The sequence below is a fragment of the Amborella trichopoda genome, chromosome 11 (genome assembly GCF_054954075.1).
Source record: "Amborella trichopoda isolate Santa Cruz 75 chromosome 11, AtrichopodaSantaCruz75HAP2 v2.0, whole genome shotgun sequence".
Taxonomy (NCBI): Eukaryota; Viridiplantae; Streptophyta; class Magnoliopsida; order Amborellales; family Amborellaceae; genus Amborella; species Amborella trichopoda.
In genome coordinates, this window is record NC_142346.1 from 33,853,822 (window position 1) to 33,865,888 (window position 12,067).

The following is a 12,067-nucleotide window of genomic DNA, read 5'->3' on the forward strand; positions in this document are numbered from 1 at the left end:
AACTTTGAGCTCGCTCGTACTACTGTTACTTGATTTCTCTCTCTCTATCTATCTCTCTCTCTTCCCCCCCTTCCCCCCCCCCCCCCCGCCCCCACATCATTTATCCTTTTATATAGACTCTCTATTATTTAAAGACTTACTGAAAAGAATGTGATGACAAATTATTTAAAGACTTACTGAAAAGAAATGCGATGATTGTCTTGTTAATCTTTTTGTTTGCACTTCTAGCATACCAAAATCAGATACTTCCTGATGCTTCTGCAGTGGTCCCCTCTATTTTGGTGTAAGAGTTGATTCCTCTTTTTATGTTTGCCACATTGGTACTGCTCCCTGGTTATGGTCAAGGGCAGATCTTGATGGGATCCCTTGTTACATGTGGTGATTAGCATGCCAGTATGTTAGTTTCATTAGTCAGATGGCTTGCTTGCAAAGATTTATCCTTTTCTGGCTGGTTGCATATGTAACTCTTTATTCCTTCCCTTGTTTCATAGGTAGATTTTCAATCATGCATTTATTTGGAATTCTTAGCTTCGAGTCAATTGTTTCATGAATTTTGAGGCATACTTTGTTGTTAATCCGTTAGAATGCTTGAACTCTTCAGTAATGCGTGCTTCTTGGCATTAGATACTAGGTGGCCTTAGAAAGGAACTCCTTGGGTTCTTGAAAGCCTTCCTCAGCACCTTCCCCTGTCTGCTAAAAGTGCCACTCTCTCTTTCTTATCAACTTCTGAAGATGCCTGGAAAAGTCATCAACGCATCACAAACATGTCTTTCCTTTTCTCTTGCAACTTCTTTTTCTACATTTTGAAATGCCTTGGATGAATAATGCTATCTTTTTGCATTTAGGGTATTACTGCATTTTCCCTGCCTCAACCTACCTCAACCAATAGTCTCCATTGTTTACATATGCTCCATATAAAATGGAATGAGAAATTGCCCCAAAATTCTCTTTCATTTCAACAGCTGTAAAAATGTGCCCCATTCCTTCAGAATGGCCATAATTTCTCATGGGTTTTTGTTGTCAATGCGTGAGTCCCTCTCCAGCCTTGGACCTTTAGCCCTTTTAGTCTCTTCGAATATTTGCATTAGTAGAATTGCCAGCATTTACCCCCATTGTCTCCTCGAGCATCAAAGTTTTCCTTCCACCATCATTGAGCATCTACGTATTGAACTCGCTCATGAAGTTTGCCTCTATGTGCTGTTGCGATTAATCTTTAGTTCATTTATCTTGTAGCTAAGGTTTACTTTTAGATTCATCTTGCTTGCTTGTATGATCTGTGATACATGACTGTACATAGTTATTTCAATTTTCAGACTCGTTTGTTTCATCAATTGCCTTTTCTTGTTGAGGATTTTCCACATACCTAGAAAGTTTATCTGACAAATTTTCTGAATTGAATGTATTCATAAACGCCTTGATCTATTCTTCTTTCTGGTTTCCATATTGTTATATTTTTGAAAATGATGTATTTGGTTGCTGTGGCATACTGTGGGCTTGAAATAACATTTCTCTTTTTCTTGTTAATTTTCTTAGGATATCTTACATATGAATTTCAAGTTCTTCCAACGGGCCAAAACCCAAGTAATTCTATCAAGGTTGCAACTTTGAACTGCTTGTTTTTTCCTTTAAGAATTTTGTGCTTTGCTTGTCATAGAATACCTATGTCTATGATGTTTCTAATTTTTATACTCTTTCTAGGTTCCTTTGGATGTTAACAATATGAAATGCAGTATTTGCCTTAATATATGGCATGACGTTGTAACTGTTGCTCCTTGTCACCACAATTTTTGGTAATGACTTCTTAGTATTTCATAATCATCAGGATGAAATTTATATTACCTTTTTAATGTTGTAAAGAAATCTTACTTCTTTATGTTATACCAGCAATGGATGCTTCTCCATATGGGCAAAAAGGTGTCAGAAAGAACGCCGACAAGTTTTTTGTCCACAATGTCGGTCGATCACCCATTCAGTTGGAAAAAACCATATTTTGCATTATCTTGAGGAGGTTTGGGTTCTTGTTTACATGGAGTTTTTGAATTTGTAATAGCATTTATAAATAATTTTTGCTTTAGTGTTTATTTTTTGTAGATGATGCACTGAATACTAACTGATATTAGAGGACATTTAGAAACAGATGTTGAACCTTGTCGGAGACTCTTGCTTAGTTCCTTGAATATTCGATAGAAATATCATTGAAGATACCAGGAGTTCTTTCCTTCTGCTGCCAGTTCATTAGTCTTGTTCTTCCCGAGAATGTTCCTTTTCTACTTTCTTGTATGCTGGTTTGAAATATTTTGCTATAGATATGAGTTCAATTTCTATTAAAAAAAAGAATAGCATTACCTCTCTCATTGTGATGTGTTTGGTAGATAATGGGGCGAGTTTCGAGTGTTCCAAGCACTTCTGTTGTAGGAGAAATCAGAATGTTCCTAGTGCATCTGTTGCTGTTGAGGGTTTTAGGCATTGTTGCTATAGGGAGCAAACTAGTTATCATGAATTGTTGCTATAGTGACAATGGTGTTAGAATGCAATGGAGTGTTCTGTAATTTGTGTGTATTTTAAGTAGTTTATATTGTAAAGTCATTTGCTGATAGGTATAAGGGTCCTTACTCAAGTTGTAACATTATAAATTTAATAACGCAAGAATTAGGGCTATTCCCTGGTGTGTGTTTTCAAGTATGTGCCTCTTTTCCTTGTGCTTCTCATCCTTCTTTCCTAAACAATGATCTTTTTCTCTCCTATTTCTTCCATATTAGGCACAGTAAGACCGGGAATGCCCTCACCCTTCCTCTCCCATAGAAGCTTTCACCCTCATTAGCACTAGTATGGGGTGCAACTCGAAAGCCTGAACTCAAACAAGCCAAGTAGCTAAAAGAAAAGCTCAGGAGCTGACCCTACTGTTCATGCTACTGAAACTGTAATGTTCACGCCACTGTTATGCTACTGTTCTTTCTTTCAAAGCCTGATACTTCAGCCAAAAACTCTTGATTCTCTTTTCATTCAATATAAAACCCTAGATCTTGTCTGAAATCTATAATACTGCTCTTCACAACCTATTTCTTTCTCTTTAAAAATAAAAATAAAAATCCTAACTGCTGTTCTCCTTTTCGGTTGAAATCTAGTCCAAAATCAAACTGCTTTTCTCTCTCTTGCTCATCAAACCTAACTGCTGGTTTCTCTTCCTTCTTTATTCTTCCTTGAAATCTCTTGCTCTTTACTTTTTCTTGTTCTATTAACAATGACCTTGTCATCTTCTTCTATGTCAATTGATCTTCCTGGTTGTCAATATGTACTTGTTTACTTGGAAATGCTTAGTTCTAACTTGTATAAGAGGCCAGTGATTATTGGGGCACATTGATGGTTCATCAAAGCTGGCACAACTAACAATGTTGTTCATTCCAACTTCGCATATGATGATTAGATATCTAAGGACTAGAACCTCATCGGTTGGATTTGTTCCACCCTTCAAAGAAACTTATCCCTCAAGAGATTAATTTACCAACTGTCGCAGCAATATGGGAAGTTCTTCATGACTTTTTTTCTTAAGAAACAGAAGCCCTAATTGTGCATCTTTGAAGTGAGCTTCATACTTGTAAAAGAAATACTATGTTAGCCTTGGAATTTTATAACAAGATAAAAGCCCTATGTGATTCTTGTCCAAAGCCTAGAGAAAGGAGGTTTTGTTAGGTGGGCAGCCAGCATAAAACTTTGTCACAACTTTCATGAATCTTGAACCAATATGGCGGAACAAGATTCATGTAGTTGACCCCAAATAGTTGCGATAAGGCTTGGATGATGATGATGATGATAAAAGCCCAATGTGATCGGCTTGCTATGCTGCAAGATCTTCTATGTGAAAGCGACAAGGTCCATTAGATTTTGAGAGGTTTAGGGGATGTTTATAAGGTGTTTGTTTTCTTTGTGATGATGAGGACTGCATTTCCTCATTTAGTGAATTGCGAATTTTATTGTTGCAACATGAAGCATTATTCAATCTCAAATCTTCGTTCGAAAAGTCTTCCACTTCCGATTCACATCCTCTTTTATTCTTAAATAGTAATCCAAATATTAATATTGGTTGGTATTCAAATCGTAGTGAAGAGGTAGAGGATACAAAGTAGAGGACATGGAGGTCGAGTGGAAGAACTAATTTTCAACCTCATCGGGGTTATGGTTTGCTACCCACTCCTTCAGCAAGGTCAGTTGTCTCTTCATATGGTGGTGTTGTTTGCTAGATATGGAATGAAGCATCATACAACCATTAAGTGCTTTGATCGTTATAAAACCCTGCTAGTTGAAAGTTAAGTTGCTGCCCTAAATCATTTTCTGGAGAACTTAGCTATCCTGTCACCTACAAAGATAGATTGGGTTATGAATAGTGGTGCTGTAAATCATGTTTTAGTTACCAGTGGTACGTTCTGATCCTTGATTCCTTACTTTGGTAGTGGCTCTTTTGTGATTGGTGATAGAAACTGCCTCAATATCACTCATATAGGAAGTGTCACAGTTCAATCCTCCTGTGGTCCTATCTATTTATCTAATGTTTTCTTTGTTCCTAAGATGTGTCGGAATCTTATATCACTTTCGCAGTTAGCCCGAGAAAATTCTATTTCATGTGTATTTCCCCTCAAATTTTGTTTTTTTGAAAGAAAACAACATCATGGATAAGATGCCTAAAAGGTCTTATCGGAGACGTCTTTCATTATCTATGATCACGTCAAGAAGAAGCTCCCGTTGTTCTTTTCTTCTCTTAGTGCCAATAAAGATACCAATGTTTGACATCATCGTTTAGGTCATTGAATCCTGAGTCTTTATAGAGAGGCCCTACTTCCCTCTAATCTTGAGAATGAATCTTTCTTTGTGTGTAATGGATGCCAGTTGGATAAACGTGTGAAACTTCCATTTGTGATTCATAATAAAAGAGCTTCTACTCCCTTTCAATTAATTCATTCTAATATTTGGGGTCCTGCTCCACAATCTTCTTTATTTGGTTCTTTATATTACGTTACATTTCTGGATGATTTCTCTCGTGTCACTTAGATATTCTTTAAGAAGAAATCCAACGCCTTTCATGTTTTTATGAAATTCAAAATATTTGATCAAAAACACTTTCGAAAATCTTGTCTACTTTTGTAATGATGGAGGGATAGAGTTTTCATCCCAGAACTTTAGGACCTATCTGGAGAATAATGGGGTGAAAACAACAAATATCATGTGCACACCCACCTGAGCAAAATGGATCAGCAGAGTGAAAACATAGGCATATCAATGAAGTTGTATTGTCCACGACATTTATGAGTGGAGTTCTTAAATTTTTATCGACACATGCATTTTATACAACAGTTTATCGCATCAATGCTTGCAGAAGTTCTGCATGGAAAATGACCTTATTCCATGTTGCATCCATTTGGATGTTATCCCATGTTCTTATTGATAAAATCTAGAGACAAGTTGTCCCCGTAAGCAGGCATTTGTGTAGGGGTGGCAATGAGTCGGGTACGGGTCGGGTTCGGTTGGATCAGGACTCGGACCCTTCAGGTCCCGGGTTTGGTCGGATCCATTTCCACCCTATGACAGTTTCTTTTTTGTTTTTTTTGGCCCTTTTTTTATCATCATATACCTTATGACTATGAGCTGCTTTTTTTCTTCTAATAATACTGTAAATGTTGCTAATATTGTAACAATATGAACACCTAGCGCGTGGCAAAAGACACATGAGTGCCATCATATACCTTATGACTACGTGTGCCGGTTGGGTATGGCTGGACCCTAACCTGGACTATCTGGGTCCAAAATTTGGACTCATACCCGGACTCGAGGTCGGGTATACCTGTCGGTCCATTGCCACCCCTACATTTGTGTTTTAAAGGGTATGTTGAAGAATACAAGGGATACATGTTTTACAATCCTAAATTGAAAAGAGTTTTTATCTCAAGACATGTAACCTTCGATGAAAGGAGGATGTATATGTCTCCTAGTTTTATGTATGTAGGTGATTTATATAAACGGGAAATTCCATAGCATCATGAAATTCATAGTTGACCCATGAATCAAGTTATAGATGAGACACTATTTTTGTTCATAAAGATATGGATAGAAGTGGTGAGCATTACAATATTATGGTGGAGATAATTGATGAATTTCAAGTCTTGGGCAAGAGTTGAAGAAATGTATGGGATTTAAATGAAGATTCTCATAGAATTCAGCCAAAGATGTTATAGTATATCAAAGACGAAGGCATGAAGGGCAGCCAAAAGATAATCCACCTGAATACTCTCATACTCCAAATGAAGACTCTCGTAAAATTGAAAACCTTTATACATCAGTCAAGGATAGTTCATTATATAAAAGAAGAAGGCGTGAAGGACAGCAAGAAGATATGCCAGTTGAACTGCCAGTAGGTTTATGAAGTAAACTAAAAGTCAGATGGCAATGTGGAAAGGGTTAAAGCAAGGCTGGTTGCAAAAAGGTTTAATCAACAATGAGGACTTGATTATAGTGAAACATTTAGTCTTGTTAAGATAGTGACAGTTCAGATGGTTGTTTCCCTTGCTGTAGCCTATGGTTGGTCTCTTTTTTAGTTGGATGTTAAGGATGCCTTTTTGCATGGAAAGTTGGTTGAAGAGGTACCGCCTGGTTTTCTTGAAGAGAATCCAGAGACTCATGTTTGCAGGTTCAAAAGATCTATAGATGGGTTAAAAGAAGCTCCTAGAATGTTGTTTCAATGTTCCATAATGCACTAAAAGAAAGGGGTTTTATCAGGCCAACATCATATTGTTCATTGTTTATTTGTCACAACATGGAAGGCATTATTTTCATTCTGCTTTATGTTGCTGGCATTATAATTACTGGGAGCTCTATAGGCCTTATCGATGGTGTCAAGAAACTTTTGCTTGATAGCTTGACAGGTCGGTTGCGGATACTTCTTGGGAATTGAAGTAGATTGAAACGAGAATCAAATTTGGCTGTTTCAAGTAATGTACGCTTTAGACTTTCTCGAAAGGGATAATATGATCGATTGCATGTCATGTCATACAACAACCGCTCTAAACAAAAGATTAAGGATATTTGGAGGACAACCTTTAGATCATCCAGAGAGATATAAAAGTTTAGCAGGGGCATTACAGTATCTCACTCGTACCTGACCTGATGTATTATTATTTGCTGTTGACCAAGTCTGTTAAATTATGCATGCGCTTACTGACACTCACATGGAAGCGCTGAAGGGAATAATAAGATATGTGAAAGGAATGATGAATCACGATTGCTCAATGAAAGAAACAACATGAATAATTGAATATTGCTCTATAGTTGGGTACTCTAATGATGCAGACTGAGCTGGAGATCCAAATTCTGGAAGATCCCTTTCAGGTTATTGTGTCTTTCTGGGTAGAAATCTAATTTCATGGAGTAAGAAACATAAAACTGTTATGAGGCCTACTATTGAGGCCGGCTTTTGAGCACTTGCAACTATTGTTTACGAGATTTCATGTGTACGAATTGTTTCTTTTTGTGGAACAAAAATATGCAAGAAAACAATTTAATGTGACAACAGGAGTGGTCTGGCAATTTTGAGCAAATCCTATATTTTATGATTGCATTAACCACATTCAGATGTTTTACCATTTGGTTCGTGAGAGCCAAAATGTGGACCATGTAGCACCACTTGGGCACCACATGTCCAGAAGATGGGGTGCTCACAATGTTGTGTTTGGTGTGTGGTGATAACTTCGATAAGTGTGTTTTGTGTTATTGACTTGAGTGTAACTTGGAACACATGCGGCTTGCCATGTGGGACCTAGCTATTTCCCTTAATTTTGGTCTGTTGTCCATTTAAAACCTTGTCTATGTAATAATTCTCGTTTGGGGTTTACATATGCATAGAGGCGTTATAATTATGATTAATTTCATTTTAATATGCTGACTGTATTTTTCCAGTCCACCCCTTAGGGGGTGAACTTGGCCTCCTCTCTCTTGTACACTCCTTACCCATAAATACATTTTAGTCCTGACCTGGTAGTGCCATGTGGCATCCGAGTGGCCATAGGGCTGCCACATGGCACCCCACACCTCACTCTAGGATCACCGCCTAGTTGGGCATTGATCCCTAGGCAGGGGACTAGATTGGCATTTGGTTGCTTGTTTTATAAGGGGTTGTGTTATGGTGTCTTGTTATATATTGTTATATAATGTTATAAATTAAGGCTCCCTTTTTATCACGTCTTAATTAACTCACACATGGGTCATGCATGGCATGTGTGAAGTTTAATTAATTAATTTATTTGATATTAAAGAGAAAATACATTTTCAAATTTGAGTTAAAAAATATCTTCACACACATGTGTGAAGGGACATTATCTTTAAATTGATTGGTTTGAAATTTTAGAACTACAAAGTGATTGCCTTCGATAAAGAAGAATATCTCCGCATATGTGAGCTTTGCCAATTACTTCTTTGCTCTTTAGCCTTTGTGGTTATCTACTTTAATACATTATTAAAAAAACTAAGGGTATTTTTGTAAGGCCATATTGGATACAATTGGAACAAAAACATGGGCCAAGGACAAAATGGTAAAGTGGCATAACTTAGGGTTAGGGTGAGTGATAATGGTGTGAAATCCGATCCCTTCATCCTAACGGTTGGATGGGGATGGGTGGCTAGGTACATTAGCCTCTCATGTGCCTTTGGATTAGTGCATCAAGGGTGTTGATTGAATCCAAAGTTACACCCATGTTATAAAAGCACATCATGAGATCTCAAACTCTAACTATCTAAACTCTTGAACCATTTTGGAAAATTATTGCTCCCCTCCTTCTTCTAAGGTTTTGTGAGAGACAATTGAAGAGAGAGAGCTTTTAAAGTTTCATTAATGGTGATCTTGATGGTGGTCCTCCTTCTTGTGCTTAAGTTCATAGTGTGCATTTATCAAGATAAACTCCATTGAATTTCTTTTCTCATAAGATCATATCCTTGGCATCTATAGTTGCTGGAGTTTTGAATTTAGAAAAGTTTCATTGATTTTAGAATCCCCATTTGATCATCTTTTTCATTATGCTTATTCATAGTGTGGTCCTTCATGAGTTATATAGCCTATATGCATGAGAATCCATGATCGTGCATAATATCTATTAATTACTTTGCTTCAAACCCATCTAAGAATTTAGTCTCAGAGTGTCACTCCATTTTCAGAACTTTTTCATCACGTTTTTACCTATGGGGGTTCATAATCTTTCCATTCAAGATTGTTTTGGCGGTCTCGGACCACCATGTGTAGTTTGGCCATAACTCTTTTGTTCTTTATCCGATTCGATTCAAACCTTTTGCATTATGTTTTGGATGATAATGCCAGTGTGTTGAGATCTTAAGAAGTGATTTTAAGCTGTGTAATTTCTTCCCATTTGGATTAGACACTCTTGTGAGATTGAACCACTTTTGTACAATCCGAAGGGACAAAATTAAGTTCTTATAGGGCCCGATTGCGTGGCCCCCGATACAAGGGGTTCAAAACATGGCTTCCCTATTTTAATTTGGCATTCTAATTCCCTGTTTAGTTGATTTTATTATTTAGAATTTTGTTTAGATTAGTTGCATGATGTATTTAAGCTTTGGAACATAGTTTATATAATTTGTGCTATGAAAGTGTAATTCATAAGCTAGTCTTGCTTTATATGTAATTGCCCCATAAGGGGTTGGTATTTGAGTTTATTGACAGTGGTTATACAAGGCTAGAAATGGTTGTAATTGTTATGTAAAAAGATTGTAACTTATTCACTTAGCTTGGTTTTTAGCAAGTGGCTTGTTGAAGGTGTCCATTTTGCCTTGTTTTTCGGCTTGTAAATTTGCTCTAGGCTTTGTGTCCACTTTTAAATATACCACCACAAATTTCCCAATAAAAGCCGTGAACACTTGATTCATCACCTTTATAAAAGTACTGGGCGCATTGGAGCGGCCAAATGGCATCACCAACCACTCTTAAAAGCCCTCTCGTGAATGCAGTCTTCCACTCATTTCCAGGTCGAATATGGATATGATGATATCCACTCCTCAAAAATATCTTTGAGAAACACAGTAGCACCAGCCAACATATTTAACATATCATCTAGGCGTGGAATTGGGAAGCGGTACTTGATTGTGATCTTGTTAATGGCCGTACTATCCACACACATTCGCCAAGTCCCATCCTTTTTAGGTGTCAACAAGGCCGGGACAGCACAAGGGTTCATGCTCTCTCTTTTGAACCCCTTCTGTAAACAACTTGTGACCCGTCTCTGCAACACATCATGCTCCTTTGGGCTCATTCTATATGCAGCCTTGTTCGATAGGCTAGACCTAGGAAAGAGGTCAATGTGATATTGGATATCCTTCATGGGTGGTAAACCCTCTGGTCGCTCATTTGGAGTGACATCACTATAGTCCCTCATTAAGGGCTCTAACTGTGGTGGAACCGAACAAATTGGCTGCTCCTCCATTTGGACCACTGCAAATTTCTCCAATCCCTTCATAAACTCAGCCACCCTTCATCTGATTTGGATGCACTTTCCTTCTTAGATGGACTTAAAATCACTTTTATCCCATCTTTGACAAAGGAATAAGTGTTTTTTAATTCATTGTGTATGGTATGTTTATCATACTGCCTTGGTCTACTCAATAATAAATGACATGCATCCATTGGCACAACATCGCCCCACACATCACCTTTATAATGCTTTCCAATAGAAAAAGAAACTAGACAGCGCTTAGAAACTGTTACCTCATTTCCCTTTTGAACCAAGCTATCTTGTATGGTTTTGGATGGCTCTCTACCTTCAATTTCAGCTTGTCTGCCATCTCCTAAGAAATAATATTTTCATAGCTGCCCCTATTAATGATTTGATTGCAAGCCTTCCCATGGTCACTAAAGTTACTTCAGGCTCTTCTCCCTCAGGCTCTTCATCATAAATAGAGTCCCCATCAAAAGATGGTTTGCAATCCTCCTTGAAAACCTCCTCAGCAAGGGCTACAAGTTTTCTATATGGGCACTGAGAAGAGACATGGCCAATCCCCAAACACTTAAAGCATTTTATAGTGCTAATGTTTGGGTGACTAGAACCAGCCCCAACACCCACAGTTCTTGCTGTTCGGATGGGCCAGCAGGCTGTGAGGACTGTCCACCCACTAAATTTCCACCTTTTCCCTTAAATTTTCTTCCACAGCCGCTTGAGCTACCCTGGCTTGCTGCCCACCTTGATGATGGAAGCCTCAACTGAGCTTCAACCTTAACTGTGAGGTTGTAAGCCGCATCTAAAGTTTGCCTTTCAACCACATCACTGTCAGCTATCAACTCATAAAATACATCCGTATACTCCTCTACACTCTTTTCACCTTGATGACGATTATTCATCTTGTGATAGAAGGATTGCAAATAATTTTCAGGCAAGTATTTTTCTTTTAATTTCTTTTTCATCTTCTCCCATTTATTAATTCTTGGCTTTCCCATCCTCTCTCTTCTAGCCCTAAGTTGTTCCCACCATGCCGAAGCAACTTTTTTCAATTTTATGGCAATAATTACCATTTTATTTTCAGGTATCTCCTTATAGTAAAAAAACCCTTTCTACTGTATTTAACCAATCTACAAACTCCTCGGGTTGAGACTTGCCGACAAAATCTCAGGTATATCCACCTTCAAATCGACATCCCTAGAGTGGCGCACCCTACATCTAGGTCTTTGCTCGCTATCCTCATCACTCGACTCCACACACAGAGTGCGATGGTGAAAAGGTTTGTATTTGAGATCCTCTTGGGTTGAAAGATCACCGTCTTGGCCATTATTGAGGGTTGCGAATTCTTGTGTCAGCTGCTGAACTTGTCTTTCAAATTCCTCAATTCTCTCAGCTGTAGGATCACAAACCCTAGGCAAATAATCAACAAAAGTTGCTGAAATTTGCAAGATCAAGGTTGTTTTGGCAAAACTTTGGCCAAAATCAGCAAATCCTAGGCTCCACTATAACTTCCCCTCTTTGTTGTTGACCTAGGGCACCAAAAAAAGTGGTGCTACTGTGACTTCCGTATTGCTAAAATAATTTCC

The 12,067-nt window shown here is 37.9% G+C and overlaps 1 protein-coding gene across 47 annotated transcripts in view; it reads left to right on the forward strand.

The window, feature by feature from the left end:
• LOC18436670 (RING/U-box superfamily protein) overlaps window positions 1-12,067 on the forward strand; it is a 93,881-nt gene that overhangs the window by 23,239 nt on the left and 58,575 nt on the right. For 33 of the 47 annotated variants that reach the window (XR_016044668.1, XR_016044669.1, XM_088852170.1 and 30 more), the window contains 3 exons: window positions 1,534-1,595; window positions 1,699-1,790; window positions 1,885-2,008. The exons of 9 other annotated variants lie outside the window; for them this stretch is intronic. Coding sequence is in view for 36 of the 38 variants with exons in the window: in XM_088852170.1 (XP_088708296.1) it covers window positions 1,534-1,595; window positions 1,699-1,790; window positions 1,885-2,008 (278 nt within the window). In the remaining 2 variants the exon portion in view is untranslated. The remainder of the gene's footprint in view (window positions 1-1,533; window positions 1,596-1,698; window positions 1,791-1,884; window positions 2,009-12,067) is intronic. 5 more of the 47 variants (XM_088852150.1, XM_088852165.1, XM_088852151.1 and 2 more) reach the window with 1 other exon arrangement.